Below are 18747 nucleotides of genomic sequence, written 5' to 3'. Positions count from 1 at the left end.
CAAATTTGAGGCTTTTGGCCTGAAAAAAGGCCAACCTGGCAACCCTGATTTTTGTTTAACAGTTGCCACTCGTACGATAATTATTATACATATACGATTATCCGGAACGATGTACGATACATACCTTCGGTATTATTATTATTATTATTACTATCCAAGCTACAACCCTAATTGGAAAAGCAAGATGCTATAAGCCCAAGGGCTCCAACAGGGAAAAATAGCCCAGTGAGGAAAGGAAATAAGGAAATAGATAAATGATGAGAACAAATTAACAATAAATCATTCTAAAACAAGTAACAACGTCAAAACAGATATATCATTATTATTATTACTAGCCAAGCTACAACCCTAATTGGAAAAGCAAGATGCTATAAGCCCAGGGGCTCCAACAGGGAAAAATAGCCCAGTGAGGAAAGGAAATAAGGAAATAAATAAATGAAGAGAACAAATTAACAATAAATCATTCTAAAAAAAGTAATTTATTATTATTATTACTATCCAAGCTACAACCCTAGTTGGAAAAGCAAGATGCTATAAGCCCAGGGGCTCCAACAGGGAAAAATAGCCCAGTGAGGAAAGGAAATAAGGAAATAAATAAATGAAGAGAACAAATTAACAATAAATCATTCTAAAACAAGTAACAACGTCAAAACAGACATGTCATATATACATATGTGTGTGTATGTGTTTAATTAAACTTTTATACAAAAATATTTTAAAATGAATCAATCATGTAACTCCTTAATAATTATATTGAAAGTATGTACGATAATTTTGGTTGATAAACGACAATTTAAGGCTCATGTACGATAACCCAGTGGAGGTCTGGTAAGCAGGGTTGCCAGGTCTTCTAAATGAGAATAGGCCAAATTTTAATCAACAGAAGCTTTAAAAAGCCAACCATTAGTAGAAAAAGGCCAAATATATAGTATTTAAGACCGGCCTTTTTTTCATATTACTAATGGCCATCCAATTTTTTAAAAATACCAAATTTGAGATTTTTTTTTGGAATGAAAAAAGGCCAAACTGGCAACTATGCTGGTAAGTAACCCAGGTTCAACTGTTGGATCTGTCTCGTCCAATACTGTGAAACCATAAAAATACGAAATTACCAAGTAAATAACTTCATATTGTGGTAGATATTTGTCATAATTGATTTATATTGACTTATTATGTAAGTTCTGATATCAGAAGATTGTCCAAATATGTGGTTTTAGGGTAAAATAAGTCTTTGCGAGCTGGGCTAGATTAAGTCATTGTACGATGCTAAGATTTTTTTGAACTAGAGCCTATTTTAAGCCTTGAAATAGAGATGGCTATCTGTTAAGTTATTAATTTACCCGTTTACGTTTCAGTAATACTTTAAGTACGATACTTGAGAACACAGCATCCTGGTATTAAGGGTTACTATGGACGGTGCACGGGTAAATATTTACCGACATATATTGTCAATCCAATGTTAACTGCTTGACGGTGCACGGATAAAGGTTTGCTGACATATATTGTCAACCACATGTTAACTGTTAATATTAATACCATTGATGCCATTTGACTGCAGAAGAGCCTATGGGGTGTATGTATGATAGCGGTCACCTGTGGGTATGATGTCGGCTGACTAAGAATACGGCAGTGTAAGTTGGGTCGCATGTAATCCCCCCCACCCCCCCGTTAGGCAAGTAGGTAAGTAAACGGCTTGTAGGTTAGGTTAGGGAGGGAAGTTTATGGGTGTATGTATGATAGTGGCCACCAGTATGTAAGGTGACGGCTGATTTAGAAAACGGCAGTGTAAGGGAGACGTTAGCCCCCGTTAGGTAAGTAGGTAAGGACACAGCATGTAGGTTAGGTTAGAGGAGAATTTAGGTTAGTTGATGTCAATCTATTTTGCAAGGTGAAAGAACTGGCCGCTAATGTACCAAGGTTTCGAAGTTTAGGTTAGTTGCTGTCCATTTATTATGCACACTGGAGGAACTGGCCGTTGATATACAAAGGCTCCGAAGTTTATGTTAGTTGATGTCCATTTTACATTCAAGCAGAAAGAAGTGGCCTCTGATACACAAAGGCTCCAAAGTTTAGGTCGGTGTCCATTTTTTATGAACGCGGGAGGAACTGGCCGCTGATATGCAAAGGCTCCGGAGTTTAGGTTAGTTGATGTCCATTTTACATGCAAGCAGAAAAAAGTGGCCACTGATACTCAAAGGCTTCAAAGTTTAGGTCGGTGTCCATTCTTTATGCACGCTGGAGGAGCAGTCCGCTGATATACAAAGGCCCCAGAGTTTAGGTTAGTTGATGTCTATTTTTTATGAACGCGGGAGGAACTGGCTGCTGATATACAAAGGCTCCGGAGTTTAGGTCAGTTGGTGTCCATTTTTAATGCACACTGGGGGAACTGGCCGCTGATATACAAAGGCTCCGGAGTTTAGGGCAGTTGGTGTCCATTTTTAATGCACACTGGGGGAACTGGCCGCTGATATACAAAGGCTCTGAGAATATAATCCTTTGTATGATACTGTACTGTCATTTATGACCGAGCTTTAAATGCTGGTAATTTGACGTCTGTGTTTCTGCGTAGGCCATTGCTTTAGAATTTGAGTTTACTTTCACTTCAAAATTCAACTATTCTAGACATTACATTTTATAATAGGCCTCATTTTAGGAAGCTTAAGCCTCACATCAATAGTTATACTGTAATCGTATGCTAGTTTAATGAGTAATATTTTGATAGTAGAGTCCCACCCAGCCGTTACTGCTTGGCAATACATAGGAGCTTGATGGTTCTTTCTTTTTTCACAAGCGTAGCGAGCACACGGCCGAGCAAAAGCTGTTAGATTTCGGTAATATTTCGATAGTCCTTATATGGTTAGTAAGCATATAATTATCCGGCCAAGTTTAATATTATACAGTAACCCAGTAATGGAAACAGTCTGAGACATCTCTTAACTTTTCTACCAAAATGTTATTTGAATACCATCTCCTGAAATCACTTATGCAGTACCAAGTTTCACGAGACTCTCTGTGTCTGAAGCTCTTCTATTCAGGCTATCAAAGAAAGTATGTCAGTTTTCGTTATGGATGTCATCAGCTGATTTGCCTATGAAATGTTAATGTTCACGTATCAGCAATTGGATTATGAAGAGACGATGGTGAAATTCATTGCTCGGTCGTCCCTTTTGCACTTGTTTGTTCTTTGGTTATTTGATGTTAAAGTCATTGCTGTTAGTGTACATACAGTAATTAGATTATTCCATTGTTTTCAGTTCAAGATCTATGATAAATTGAATAACTTGATCTCTGCATTTTTACCTATGTGCGGAATTCAACAAGAAATAATTTGAAGAGAAGCTAGTAAGGAATTGCTATTCAATATAATCTACTAATTATTTACATTGTGGATGGATGGTGGAGAGGGAATGAGGAGGGCTTGAGAGGTAGCTGTTGGTGGGTTGGAAATCAAGAGGGAGGCATAGAATTATATGGCGAGGTAAAGTTAAGAATGTTTGGTGGTTGCGGATGCCTTTGAGAAGAGGCATTGAAGAAGACGCATCAGGCAACCGACCACTTAATGTAGGGGTAACGGTGAGAAAGAAGAGTTTGGTTCAAGATAGTTATATTGTAATTATTGTTTACCCTCTTATTCCGGAAATAAATCTATATGAAGTGTATTTTTCACTCAAAATTGTTTTTGTTACAGATGATGCGTTAGAATCTGCCTCCGCAATCATGTTCGGACAGCAGCCATCCATAAGGCCCAATGCACCTGTGTGTGCATTCTACCAAAAGGGCCAGTGCAAATATGGAACCCAGTGCTGGAACCTCCACCCACCTAACCAAGGTACGTTTGGGTCAATATTTGATTGTCATGACGCGTAATTCAAACCATTGAAGTCACAGAGACTTCAAGCTTGGTTCATATTTGAGAGTATGAAAATCCACGCCAATTAATACATGTTAAAGTCAAGCAATAGGTCGAGAAATAAGCTGCCGTGATGAAGGTCTGCGCTCTACTAGTGCCCCTCTAGTGTACTTCTGTTCCAGCTTCCTTTCTTTCAACTTGCTTTCCAACTTTTGAATTTCCCCCAGTTGCATTTGGGTGCTGAATAAATCTCATGGCTCCCAATTTAAAAAAAATGAAATTAAATCTAAGATGTCTACTTTGTTTAATGGTATAGTTTTAATACAACGTACTGAAATTTATCTGGATTACTACATCAGTTGAATTTTAGATACCATGTAAAATGCTGTATATTTTGTACTTCATTTGATGTCTGAAATCCTACAAGTAAAGCATGTTTCTTCACTGGCCTAAATATACTGATAATTGTATTTTGACTTCTGGTGAGAATGTTAACGAACATAAGCGTTAAAGAGTGTTCAGTTTACTGTATTAAGTCCAAAACAGAAGGATGACCTGGAGGGCGCACGTAGTAGGTGTCGGTGGGGTAGTCCAACTGTGTTCTCTAGGGCCTGTCACGGCCCTCCCCTTTGATGAAGGGATTATCTAAATGGAAGACAGCCTGTGTATAGTGGTTTTCGCACGCCCTTGTTGTATACACGACACCCACAAGGTGATCGCGCGAGGGTAGTAACCTCTGCATTCCATGCTTTTACCTTTCTCTAGTATATTTGGAAGATTTATATTAGAAAAGTGTAAAGAAGGACCCTTTTCACCGGCCGTCACAGGCCTCTTCCCAGAAATAGATTTTTCAATATTAATCTTACCCGATAATCATGTAGCTGTCAACTCCGTTGCCCGACAGAATTCTACGGAAGGGATACGCCAGCGATCACTATACTAGAAGGGGGTGTACTCACCAGCGCCACCTGTGACCAGGTACTGCAGTACTTCTTGTTGACACCACCTCAATTTTTCCTCTGTCGTGCTTCCGGCAAGACGTTCATGGATACGCTTATAATTTTGGAGTCTTGTTCACGTTTTTTGGTGAAGTATTGCTCTAAGATTTCAGCTTTCGCTATACTGGAAACTTGTCTATTAGCTTAGATAGCTTTTATTTTGATTTGATTAATGGTTAACGATCTTTTGCTCTTATTTGGAATCCCCCTTGACTGTTCTTTGATTCAAGATGTCTGACCTTTCTCAAGCCCCTCCCCAAAGACGATGTAGGACTTGTATTAGGCGTATTCCGAAGGCCTCGGTTGATCCTCACACCGTTTGTTCCGACTGTAGGGAAAAATCCTGTCAGTTGGAAGATCGATGTGAGGAATGCGCCGGACTTTCGGAACTTGATTTTGTTCGATTCCTAAAGTATACCACTAAGTTAGAGAGAGAGAGAGAGTTAGGAGGAGTTCGGCTCGCTCTTCGCTTTATTCCTCACCTCATGATCCTCAACCTTTTCCTCCCCCTGTAGTGGCTACCCCCGAACCTACTTTTTGTGCTCAGCCTGATATGTCTGATGTTTTACGTGCCATTCAGGCTTTAGGTGACAAAGTGGAGTCGGTAGTGAGTGACCTCAAGTTCCTCTTGGCGGACGTAAAGGAACTAAAAGTGAAAAGTGCAGTGGGAAGTGGTAGTGCCAGTGCTGTGCCGAGTGCTAGTGTCAGTGTCAGTGTTGTGCGTGAGGGTACTTCTGTGCGTGCCAGTCGTCCTCCCAGTCCGGGACCTCTTGCAAGCTCCCAAGCCCAGGGGAGAAGCAATGTCGAAGGGCAAAAGGGTTCGGCAGGCCTTGATCGGCGCACAGAAGTATCCTCGGTGGTTGCGGGCGTATCTTACGGAGATCGTCACTCCCACTCTCAGACGATTGAGCCTTTAATTTCCTCGTCTGCAGTTGCTTTCTCGGGGAGAAAACGCTGGACTCAGGTCTCAAGACCTCTTAAGCGCAAAGTCCAAACCTCACGAGTTCAACAGCCCGGATGTAGTCATTGGGCTAGCTCTGACTCGCCGCAGTCATCAGGTGACTGCACACCTCCTAAGAGAGGTAAGGCGATGCCTCAACAGACCTCAACTTCTGTTAAGGCTTTGCCTCAACAGACCTCATCGTCTGTTGATCCCAAGATGGCTTTGCTGCAGTCCATGCAGTCGCAGCTTGCGGTCTTAATGAGTGAGTTTCAGGCAGAGAAGGTTACACCTCCGCCTGCGAGCGCTCCTCCTCCTCTCCGCAGTCCAGTCTGCCAGACGTACGAAGTTGAGGTTCCTCAAGCTACCTCCATGCGTGAGCTACCGCGTTGGGAGTTGCCAGTTACCAGCGTTGTGCAGCAACCTCCTCAACAATGGGGACAGGAGTCTTATGCCTTACAACCTCCTCTTCCCTTGAGACAAGAGTTTCTTGCAGTAGGACCATCCTCGAGGCAGCAACCTCTTGAGGTACGACAACCTCTACCATCCTTGAGGCAGCCACCTCAGCTCTCGCAGCTGCTACCTCAACTCTCGAGGCAAGCACCTCAAGAACCTCAACTCGGGAGACAGAAACCGCGTTCTGCGCAGCCGTCACCTCAACTCTCGCAGCTCACACCTCAAGAACCTCAACTCGTGAGACAGGAATCTCTTACTGCGCAACCACCTCAACCCTTGAAGCAAGCGCAACTCTTGAGACAGGAACCTTATGCAGTGAGTCAGCCACCTCAACGCATGCATCTACCACCTTCTCCTCTACTTGACCAGTCTTTGCAGCCTGCTCCTCAGGTTTTACTTCAGTCGCCTCTCACCACACTTGCTCCTCAAACCACCGCAGTACCTCCTTCATCCCAGCCTCATGACTTTGTCATTCACAGCCCTCATCCTCTTCAACAGAGACTTGAGGATGAGACCGCAAGTGTTTATGCACCCGCTTGTCAGGATTCTGCTGTTCAGCATACCGCTGTAACTTTATCTCTCGCTTCTCAACACTCAGGTGATGAGGTTTCGGAGGAGGAAGCTGCGCACCTAGATGATCCCTCTTCGGACGTGGAGGAACCCAAGTCGTCACCATAATCCATTGACTTTCGCAAGGTCCTGCCTCTTTTCAGAGAGGTTTACCCGGATCATTTTGTTTCTGCTACCCCTCGCTCTCCTCCATCAGAGTTTTCTCTAGGCATGCAAACTGTTAAGTCGGCCTACACTAAGCTCGTCTTTGCTAGATCCTCTAAGAGAGCTTTAAGAATGTAAGGGGATTGGTTACAGTCCAAACAACAACTAGGGAAGACTTCATTTATGTTTCCCCCTACTAAGCTCACTTCTAAGGCGGGCGTATGGTATGCCACAGGAGAGGAACCAGGCTTGGGAATCCCTGCCTCTGCCCAGGCTGACTTCTCAAGTTTGGTTGACTCTCCACGCAGATCGGCTATGAGGCGCTCTAAGGTCTGCTGGACCTTTTCCGACTTAGACCACTTCTTAAAGGGTGTCTTTCGCGCCTTTGAGATTTTCAATTTTCTCGACTGGTGCCTGGGGGCCTTGAGCAAGAAGACTGCCCCTGCTGACAAGGACTCGGCCATGCTTATAATGTCCTGTATGGATAAAGCTATTCGCGATGGGTCAGGCGAACTTGCCTCCATGTTCGTTTCGGGAGTACTCAAGAAAAGGGAACAACTGTGCACTTTCCTTTCCACTGGTATCACCTCTTGTCAAAGGTCTCAGTTACTTTTTGCTCCGCTTTCTAAGTTCCTGTTTCCTGAGGAGCTTATCAAGGAATTGTCTGCGGCCCTTATTCAGAAGGACACTCATGACCTTGTGGCCTCTTCAGCTCGTAAGGCTAAGGTTGCTCCTTCGGTTCCTAGAACTTTCCGCACCCCAGTGGCCGATACTCCTGCTACAAGATTTATTCCGCCCTTTCGTGGCAGAGCCCCCAGCCGAGGAAGTACCCGTCCAGACACTTTCAGGGGCAGGTCTAAGAAAGGTCCCAAGCCTTCGAAAGGCAAACACTGACTCTCCTCCTCTCCAGACAGCAGTAGGAGCCAGACTCAAGATCTTCTGGCAGGCTTGGGAAAGAAGAGGTGCAGACGCCCAGTCTGTCAAGTGGCTAAGGGAGGGTTACAGGATACCATTCTGCCGCAATCCCCCTCTGACCACTTCTCCCATCAACCTCTCTCCCAACTACAAGGAAAAGGAAAAGAGGCTAGCGTTACACCAGGAGGTGTCGCTCCTGTTACAGAAGAAGGCAGTGGTGATAGTCCGGGACCATCAATCCCCGGGCTTCTACAACCGTCTCTTTCTGGTGGCCAAGAAGACAGGAGGTTGGAGACCGGTGCTGGACGTCAGTGCGCTCAATGCTTATGTCACCAAGCAGACGTTCACTATGGAGACGACGAAGTCGGTCCTAGCAGCGGTCAGGCAGGAGGACTGGATGGTCTCGTTGGATCTGAAAGACGCTTACTTTCACGTTCCTATTCATCCAGACTCCCAACCTTTCCTGAGATTCGTTTTTGGAAAGGTTGTGTACCAATTCCAAGCCCTGTGTTTTGGCCTAAGCACAGCGCCTATGGTGTTTACGCGTCTGATGAGGAATATTGCAAAATTCCTCCACTTAGCGGACATCAGAGCCTCCCTTTATTTAGACGACTGGCTGTTAAGAGCCCCCACAAGTCGTCGCTGTCTGGAGAGTCTCAACTGGACTTTGGACTTGATCAAGGAACTGGGTCTTTTGGTCAACTTAGAAAAGTCCCAGCTTATTCCCTCCCAATCCATCGTTTACCTGGGAATGGAGATTCGGAGTCAGGCTTTTCGGGCTTTTCCGTCGGCCCCAAGAGTCAGCCAAGCCCTAGAGTGCATTCTGAGCATGCTGAAGAGGAACAGATGCTCGGTGAGACAGTGGATGAGTCTAACAGGGACCCTGTCATCGTTAGCCCTGTTCATCGAGTTAGGGAGACTCCACCTTCGCCCTCTCCAATTCCATCTAGCAGCTCACTGGGACAAGGATTTGACGCTCGAAGCGGTCTCTATCCCTGTCACCGAGGAGATGAAGACTACTCTCATGTGGTGGAAGACCAACATCCTTCTCAAGGAGGGTCTATCGTTAGCGATTCAGACCCCCAATCTTCATCTCTTTTCGGACGCATCAGACTCGGGCTGGGGCGCGACCTTGGACGGACAGGAATGCTCGGGAACATGGACCAAGGAACAGGAAACGCTTCACATCAACTGCAAGGAGCTGCTGGCAGTTCATCTGGCCTTAATGAACTTCAAGTCCCTCCTGCTGAACAAGGTGGTGGAGGTGAACTCCGACAACACCACAGCCTTGGCATACATCTCCAAGCAGGGAGGGACCCATTCGAGGAAGCTGTACGAGATAGCAAGGGACCTCCTCATTTGGTCAAGAAGTCTAAACCTCACTCTGGTTACGAGGTTCATTCAGGGCAATATGAACGTCTCAGCAGATCGCCTCAGCAGGAAAGATCAAGTCATCCCCACGGAATGGACCCTTCACAAGAGCGTGTGCGACAGACTTTGGGCCTTGTGGGGTCAGCCAACGATAGATCTGTTCGCCACCTCCATGACCAAGAGGCTCCCTTTGTACTGTTCCCCAGTTCCAGACCCAGCAGCAGTTCACGTGGATGCTTTTCTGCTGGATTGGTCCCATCTCGACCTATATGCATTCCCGCCGTTCAAGATCATCAACAGAGTCATTCAGAAGTTCGTCTCTCACGAAGGGACACGGCTGACGCTGGTTGCTCCCCTTTGGCCTGCAAGAGAATGGTTCACAGAGGCACTACAATGGCTGGTCAACGTTCCCAGGACTCTCCCTCTAAGAGTGGACCTTCTACGTCAACCTCACGTAAGGAAGTTACACACAAACCTCCACGCTCTTCGTCTGACTGCCTTCAGACTGTCGAAAGACTCGCTAGAGCTAGAGGCTTTTCGAAGGAGGCAGCCAGAGCGATTGCCAGAGCAAGGAGGATATCCACTCGTAGAGTCTACCAATCCAAGTGGGAAGTCTTCCGAAGCTGGTGCAGAGCCAATGCAGTTTCCTCTACCAATACCTCTGTAACCCAAGTTGCTGACTTCCTGTTACATCTTAGGAATGTTAGATCTCTTTCGGCTCCTACGATTAAAGGGTACAGAAGTATGTTGGCTTCAGTTCTCCGCCACAGAGGTTTGGATCTTTCCTCCAACAAGGACCTGCAAGACATCCTTAAATCTTTCGAGACTTCTAAAGAACGTCGTTTGTCCACTCCAGGCTGGAATCTAGACGTAGTCTTAAGGTTCCTTATGTCTCCTAGGTTCGAACCTCTCCAGTCAGCTTCCTTCAAAGACCTTACTCTCAAAACTCTTTTCCTCATCTGCCTTGCGACGGCCAAAAGAGTTAGTGAGGTTCACGCCTTCAGCAAGAACATAGGATTCACATCCGAATCAGCAACATGTTCTTTACAGCTCGGATTTTTAGCTAAAAATGAACTTCCTTCACGTCCTTGGCCTAGATCGTTCGAAATTCCTAGCCTTTCCAACATGGTGGGTAACGAGCTAGAGAGAGTTCTTTGCCCTGTCAGAGCTCTGAAATACTATCTTAAAAGGTCAAAACCTATACGAGGACAGTCAGAAGCCTTATGGTGTGCCATCAAGAAACCTTCGATGCCTATGTCCAAAAACGCTGTTTCGTATTATATAAGGCTTCTGATTAGAGAAGCTCATTCTCACATGAAGGATGAAGACCTTGCTTTGCTGAAGGTAAGGACCCACGAAGTGAGAGCTGTAGCCACTTCGATGGCCTTTAAACAGAACCGTTCTCTGCAGAGTATTATGGATGCAACTTATTGGAGGAGCAAGTCAGTGTTTGCATCTTTTCATCTCAAAGATGTCCAGTCTCTTTACGAGAACTGCTACACCCTGGGACCATTCGTAGCAGCGAGTGCAGTAGTAGGTGAGGGCTCAGCCACTACATTCCCTTAATCCCATAACCTTTTTAACCTTTCTCTTGAATGCTTTTATTGTTGTTTTTTGGGTTGTTACGGTAGGCTAAGAAGCCTTCCGCATCCTGTTTGATTTGGCGGGTGGTCAATTCGTTCTTGAGAAGCGCCTAGGTTAGAGGTTGTGTAGAGGTCCTTTAGTATGGGTTGCAGCCCTTTATACTTCAGCACCTTAGGGTTGTTCAGCCTCCTAAGAGGAACGCTGCGCTCAGTAAGGAAGACGAACTTATTAAAGGCAGAGTAATGGTTCAAGTCGACTTCCTTACCAGGTACTTATAATTTCATTGTTATTTTGAATAACTAATAATATGAAATACGGGATACTCAGCTTACTGATATACATGTACACTGGTTTTCACCCACCTCCCTGGGTGTGAATCAGCTACATGATTATCGGGTAAGATTAATATTGAAAAATGTTATTTTCATTAGTAAAATAAATTTTTGAATATACTTACCCGATAATCATGATTTAATTGACCCACCCTTCCTCCCCATAGAGAACCAGTGGACCGAGGAAAAATTGAGGTGGTGTCAACAAGAAGTACTGCAGTACCTGGCCACAGGTGGCGCTGGTGAGTACACCCCCTTCTAGTATAGTGATCGCTGGCGTATCCCTTCCGTAGAATTCTGTCGGGCAACGGAGTTGACAGCTACATGATTATCGGGTAAGTATATTCAAAAAATTTATTTTACTAATGAAAATAACATTTTTCCTTTGTCAAAATCCCTTTTTGAATTCTTAGATATTTGCTTATTTTATGATACTAATCTAGCACGTATCCCATTAAGTTAGTGCTGAGTATTCGTTTGCATCCAAAATGTGTTATTTTGATCGCCTTTACTCTTTTAAAAGCTAGATTTAGCATGACAGTTGACAATGAAGGCGAAGTGTGCCGCGGGTATTTACGTGTAATTTTGCCATTCCAGGTGCAGCAGTTGGTGGGATGGCTTCTACATTTGGCGGGAATGTATTTGGTGCAAAGACCGGCACGCAGGCAGACTCAAAGGAGTTCACTGAATTCATGTAAGTAAAGCATTACCTAAAAGTAATTACGGTAGGTGTACCTTAGAACCTATGCTGTCCTCTTGAACTTAGACATCTATTGTAAATAAGGGGATGACAAAATCTCATATGATAATGATATTAACTTTGCAAATGTGTTACAGGACAGTGGGTTCATCCACAATTCAATAAGTAGGAATGAAGCAGCTACCATTCTGTTGTTTTAACCTTAGAGCCATCCATTTTCCAATATTAAACTTACCCGATGATCATATAGCTGTCAGCTCTGCTGCCCGACAGAAAAAACCTACGGGCGGAATACGCCAGCGATCGCTATACAGGTGGGGGTGTACATCAACAGCGCCATCTGTCAAGTAGGTACTCAAGTACTCGATGTCAACAAGAACCAATTTTCTCTCTGTCGTGCCAATGGCAAGACCTACTAAATACGCCGTCCCTAACTGGATTTGTTTTCACAACGATTTGGTGAAGTACACTATTCCAGTTTTGAGCTTTCGCTATGCAGGGGTTTTATCTTCATATCAAAACTTGAACTCGTTTTGGATAGATTTAATTATGGTGACGAAGAGAGTATGGACTCTCTTTCACTTTTAAATGGCCGACCCTTCCCTTAGACGGAAGTGTGTTTAGGTTTTTGGTAATTTTGCTTAACAAAGTATAGATCTATTTATTTTATATCTCTCCGCCTTTATAGGCCTCTTCGATTAACTTTCCATTTATTATAAACTTATAAAAAATTATTTTTTATGTTTGTTTATATGCGACCTTTCCTAATAGTAGGCGGTCCTTACTTGGAACCGAAGTTAATTAACATTGAGCCCGTTATATCGTATTTAACCTTTTAAGAATTTAATACTTTTTTAATTTTAATGTTTTATGAAAGAATTTCTTTGATAGTCTCGTACTGTTTTCAAAGATGAACTAACGTTTAGTTTTTTAGTCTCCGCAGTTGTTGACGTTCAGAACGTTCAACATGCGCTCTATCGTTACGATAGAGAGAGAGTGTATCACGGTTTCACGTTGCAGTAAGAGTAAACTGATTCTAGCGTTTCGTTCATTCTTTCTTAGCTTAAATGGTTTAAATTCTAAATAAAGGAACTTTTTATTTGGGAAACCTTTCAGTTTTTTCCTTTAGCAAATAACATGTTTTAACGATATATAATTGGGCTCTTCTCTCAGGTGCTAAATCAAGAGAGAAGAGAGAGAGAGATAGAGACGGAGGGAGAGAGAGGAGAATAAACGTTTCGTTCAAGCGGGTAACGTTGTTCTCGTTTTTTACTCTTCTCCCTAGTCGCTGTAGGGGAAGAAGGTAAAACGTTTCTAGGGTTTTATTCTTGTTCCCAGGCTTTATGCGGTGAGAGATTGTAAACGTAGTTTATTTGATCTAGTGTTTAGTCTCTTTTCCAGCCACTGAATTCTTTATCTTTTTTTTTATGTTTTTCTGTTGCATTGTTAAACTGTTTTTGCAATTACTACCTTTTAATGAAGGATAGGATTGCGTGTTTCAGGTAGAAATCAGTTAAAGTTTCGATTTCAGTGAAATAAGTGCAAACAGAAAATCAAAAGTGATAAAGTGATATGCGCAAAGTGTTACAGTGTTGCGTCCGAGGGTTCGTCTGTTCGTGCCAGTTGTTCACCTAGTCCGGGACCTCTTACAAGCTCCCAAGCCCAGGGGAGAAGTAATGTCGAACGACTTATGGGTTCCACAGGCCTTGATCGACGAACAGACGTTTTTCCCTCCGTGGTTTCGGGCGTATCTACCCACGTTAGCCGACGTGAGATCGCCCCACCCACACAAAGACGAGAGAGCCCATTTATTCCTCGTCTGCGGAAGAGGTTTCTCGTAAGAAACCATGGACCACATCTTGCAGCTTTTTAAGTGCAAGTCGGTCCCTTCCGCGCAAGTCCAACGGCCTAGGTGTAGCCACTGGGTCAGTTCGGACTCGCTGCAGTCATCCGACGACTGCACTCCTCCCAAGAGAGGCAAGGTGGTACCGCAACAGGCAGTAACTCCGTCTGTTGCCGCACCAGCTGTTTTAGACCCTCAGTCACAACGGACAGTAGCTCCGTCTGTTGCCGTTTTTTGTAGACCCTAAGTGGTCTTTACTGCAGTCTCTGCAGACTCAGTTAGCTGCGGTTATGCAGGAGTTTCGTGCGGAGAAGGTTGACACTGCTCTCGTTAGCCTACAACCTGCCACGGTTGTGCGCCCAGCTCACGCTGAGGCTGCCTGCTCCCACACTCCGGCTGCGGAGAGCTCCACCTCCGATGCGCAATCGACCCTGCCAGACGCATGTTAATGTTAGCCGACGTGCGGCACCCTCCGTTAACATGCGTGAGCTACCGCATCAGCAGTGGGAAGGTGGAGTCAAGCTGCCGTGTTTTGACGCGATGCGTTAGTTTCCGCAACCCACGGCAGTCCCCACCACGCACCACCACTCCGCTTTGGTTGTTGCCTGCTCCCACACTCCGACTGCGGAGAAGGTTGACGATGCACCCGTTTGCCTACAACCTGCCACGGTTGTGCGCCCAGCATGGCTGCCTGCTCCCACACTCTTGTTGTGAGAGCTCCTCCACCCATGCGCAGTCGACCCTGCCAGACGCATGCTGACTCCCACAGACACACGGAGCACTCCGTTGCCGTGCGTGAGCTACCACAAGCTGCCGTGTTTTGACATGGTGTGTCAGCCTCCGCAACCCACTGTGGTTACCGCCACTCGCCCGCAGCAGACTAGTCAGTCAGGAGTTGAGGCTTCCCCACACAGCTTTGGTTGTTGCCAGCTCACAGACTGTCAAGCAGTTACATGACGTTGCCTTCTGGTCTGCTACTAATGCACCATTGCTGTATGTCCTCACGCACCTGTTGTGGTTGACAGTTCAGTTTTTGACAGTTCACAGACTGTCAAGCAGTTACATAACGTTGCCTTCTGGTCTGCTGCTTATGCACCAGTGAGACCCTCACTGAGATAACCTAGCTTTTCTCGGACATGGTTCCTGTAGATGAGAAAGTGCTGTTCTCCCTCCTTCTGATATTCCTTTGAGGACTCTGTCATTTGGAGAGGAGCCTTAAGCTGCTTAGCCTCCTATGGACTTTAATTAAAGCATAACAAGGCTTCCAGGGATGGTAAATGGTTCCGCTTCGGTCGCTAACCCCGTCTGTTGCCACACCTGCTCCCATAGACCCTAATGGGCTTTGTTGCAAGACATGCAGTCCAAGCTTGTGTCCTTGATAGAGGATTTTTTACGGAGAAGAACCTCCTAGCCAACAACCTTCCTACCGGTTGGTTGTACGCCCTGTTGACGCTGAGTTATCCTACTCACGTCCGCCAGTTGAGGTGGTTCCTCCACCGGTGCGACCCAGTGTGGGTTGCCAGTCGCACGTTGACGTTAAGCGACTCTCGGAGGTGGTTGTGGACGTTCAGTGTGTCACTAGGAAGACGTTCAACAACCAGCAGAGGTGACTTGTTGTGACGCAGTGCGGCAACCTCAGCAGGTAGGGGGTTGACTGCACAACCCAGACAGTCTAGACAGTTTCGGGTTGACGCTGTACTTCCTCGCGTCCCCATGGTTGACAGTTCACAGACTGTGCAGCAGTACCATGATCTTGTGTCCGGCTCCGTCACGCATCCACCAGTGCGACCGGATTCAGCGAGTCAGACGTTGCCCACTCCGTTGCCGTTTCCTCATCAGTTTCGGATGAGGAACCCTCTGATGAGGACATTGCTGAACAAGACGATCAACCCCCAGCCCTGTTATCCATCCAGAAGATGCTGAAGAAGGAACACTGCCCTGTCAGGCTGTGGATGAGTCTGGTTAGGACACTGTCATCCGTGGTTCAATTTGTGTCACTTGGAAGACTACACCTCCGTCCTCTTCTGTATCATCTAGCTTTTCACTGGAAAAGGACAAGACGCTAGAAGCGGTCTCGATCCCGGTTTCCGGAAAGATAAAGTCTGGTCTGACTTGGTGAAAGGACTTTATCAACCTTTGAAAGGGTTTTCCCCTGACTGTTCAGACTCCCAACCACGTTCTCTTCTCGGACGCATCGGACGTAGGCTGGGGTGCGACATTAGGCGGTAGGGAATGCTCGGGATTATGGAACTCGAGTCAAAGGACAATGCATTTCAACTGCAAGAAGCTACTGGCAGTACGTCTGACCTGGAAAAGCTTCAGGTCTCTCCTTCAAGGCAAAGTGGTGGAGGTGAACACGGACAACACCCTGCTTTGACGTACATCTCCAAGCAAGGAGGGACCTACTCTCTGACATGGTACGAGTTCGCAAGAGACCTCCTCTCCTGTTCAACAGGTCTAGACTTTTCACTAGTAACGAGGTTCATCCAAGGCAACTTGAATGTCATAGCAGATTGTCTCAGTAGGAAGGGACAAATAATTCCAACATATTGGACCCTCCACAAGGATGTATGCAAGAGACTTTGGGCCACCTGGGGCCAGCCAACCATAGATCTCTTCGCAACCTCGATGACCAAGAGGCTCCCAATACTTTGCTCACCTATCCCGGACCCAGCAGTAGTTCATATAGATGCCTTTCTACTAGATTGGTCACATCTAGATCTATATGCATTCCCTCCGTTCTAGATTGTCAACAAGGTACTGCAGAAGTTCGCCTCTCACGAAGGGACAAAGTTGACGCTAGTTGCTTCCCTCTGGCCCGCGAGAGAATAACTCACCGAGGTACTTCGATGGTTAGTAGACGTTCCCAGAACACTTCCCCTAAGGGTGGACCTGCTACGTCTGCCACGCGTAAAGAAGGTACTCCAAGGCCTCCACGCTCTTCGTCTGACTGCCTTCAGACTATCGAAAGACTCTCGAGAACTAGAGGTTTTTCGAAGGAGGCAACCAGAGCGATTGCTAGAGCAAGGAGAACATCCACCCTTAGAGTCTACCAATCGAAGTGGGAAATCTTCCGAAACTGGTGCAAGTCAGTATCCGTATCCTCGACCAGTACCTCTGTAACTCAAATAGCTGACTTCCTCTTATATCTGAGGAAAGAACGATCTCTTTCAGCTCCCACTATCAAGGGTTACAGTAGCATGTTGGCATCAGTCTTCCGTCACAGAGGCTTAGATCTTTCCAACAATAAAGATCTACAGGACCTCCTTAAGTCTTTTGAGACCACGAAGGAGCGTCGTTTGGTTACACCTGGTTGGAATTTAGACGTGGTTCTAAGATTCCTTATGTCAGACAGGTTCGAACCACTTCAATCAGCCTCCCTGAAAGATCTCACCTTTAAGACTCTTTTCCTGATATGCTTAACCACAGCTAAAAGAGTCAGTGAGATTCATGCCTTCAGCAAGAACATCGGATTCTCATCCGAAACGGCTACATGTTCTACAACTTGGTTTTCTAGCCAAACACGAGCTGCCTTCTCGGCCTTGACCAATATCGTTCGATATTCCAAACTTATCGTATGGTTGGAAATGAACTAGAAAGAGTATTATGTCCTGTAAGAGCTCTTAAGTTCTATTTTAAAAACCTTTACGAGGCCCGTCTGAAGCTTTATGGTGTTCAGTTAAGAATCCATCTTTGCCTATGTCAGAGAATTCTTTATCCTATTTTATCAGACTGTTAATACGAGAAGCTCATTCCCTTCTGAATGAGGAAGACCAAGCTTGGCTGAAGGTAAGGACACACGAAGTTAGAGCTGTCGCAACTTCCGTGGTCTTTAAACAAAATAGATCTCTGCAAAGTATATTCGACGCAACCTATTGGAATAGCAAATCAGTGTTCGCGTCTTTTATCTTAAGAATGTCCAGTCTCTTTACGAGAACTGCTACACTCTGGGACCATTCGTAGCAACGAGTGCAGTAGTGGTGGGGGCTCCACCACTACAATTCCCTAATTCCAGAACCTTTTTAATCTTTCTCTTGAAATATTTTTGGGTTGTCCGGAAGGCTAAGAAGCCTTTCGCATCCTACTTGATTTGGCGGGTGGTCAAAATCATTTCTTGAGAAGCGCCTAGATTAGAGGTTTTGATGAGGACCTTTAGTATGGGTTGCAACCCTTCATACTTCAGCTCCTAGGAGTCGCTCAGCATCCTATGAGGATCGCGAGGCTCAGTAAGGAAGACGTACTTAAAAAGGCAGAGTAATTGTTCAAGTTGTCTTCCTTACCAGGTACTTATTTATTTTATGCTTGTTATTTTGAATAACTGCTAAAATGAAATACGGAATACTTAGCTCATAATGTCAACATGTAATGCTGGTCTCTACCCACCCCCCTGGGTGTGAATCAGCTATATGATCATCGGGTAAGTTTGATATTGGAAAATGTTATTTTCCTTAGTAAAATAAATTTTTGAATATACTTACCCAATGATCATAAATTAAAGGACCCACCCTTCCTCCCCAATAGAGACCCAGTGGACAGAGGAGAAAATTGGTTCTTGTTGACATCGAGTACTTGAGTACCTACTTGACAGATGGCGCTGTTGATGTACACCCCCACCTGTATAGCGATCGCTGGCGTATTCCGCCCGTAGGTTTTTTCTGTCGGGCAGCAGAGCTGACAGCTATATGATCATCGGGTAAGTATATTCAAAAATTTATTTTACTAAGGAAAATAACATATTAAGAATAACAGTTGAATGCTGGTCTTGTGATTCTCATTATAAACTTTTTACCTTATCCTATACTGGGATGGACGTAAGAGGGGTTCTCTGCGGTGTCTTCTGTCCTGCTCCCTTGTCTTCCCGAGTCTATGAGATTCAAGTCTTCACCTGTTCCTTTTCTACCATGATTTCCTGCGTTTTTACAGGGGTTTTTTCTGCTATTCTTCCATAATTACCCCTTTTACCCCTAAAGGACGTACTGGTACGTTTCACAAAAGCCATCTCTTTACCCCCATGGACGTACCGGTACGTCCTTGCAAAAAAATG

At 45.1% G+C, this 18747-nt stretch overlaps 1 protein-coding gene across 3 annotated transcripts in view; it reads left to right on the top strand.

Annotated features, from left to right (window-relative positions):
- Window positions 1-914: 914 nt before the first annotated feature.
- Window positions 915-18747, top strand: part of LOC137651299 (uncharacterized) — a 33386-nt gene continuing 15553 nt past the window's right edge. The window contains exons 1-3 of one of the 3 annotated variants that reach the window (XM_068384567.1): window positions 915-1041; window positions 3689-3829; window positions 11758-11854. In XM_068384567.1, the coding sequence (XP_068240668.1) occupies window positions 1011-1041; window positions 3689-3829; window positions 11758-11854 (269 nt within the window). In that variant the 5' untranslated portion in view covers window positions 915-1010. Of the gene's footprint in view, window positions 1136-3688; window positions 3830-11757; window positions 11855-18747 lie in introns of all 3 variants that reach the window. The other 2 variants (XM_068384568.1, XM_068384570.1) reach the window with 2 other exon arrangements.

The sequence above is a fragment of the Palaemon carinicauda genome, chromosome 12, assembly GCF_036898095.1.
Source record: "Palaemon carinicauda isolate YSFRI2023 chromosome 12, ASM3689809v2, whole genome shotgun sequence".
Taxonomy (NCBI): Eukaryota; Metazoa; Arthropoda; class Malacostraca; order Decapoda; family Palaemonidae; genus Palaemon; species Palaemon carinicauda.
Note: the sequence above shows the minus strand (reverse complement) of the source record. Positions and strands in the feature narration are given on the sequence as shown.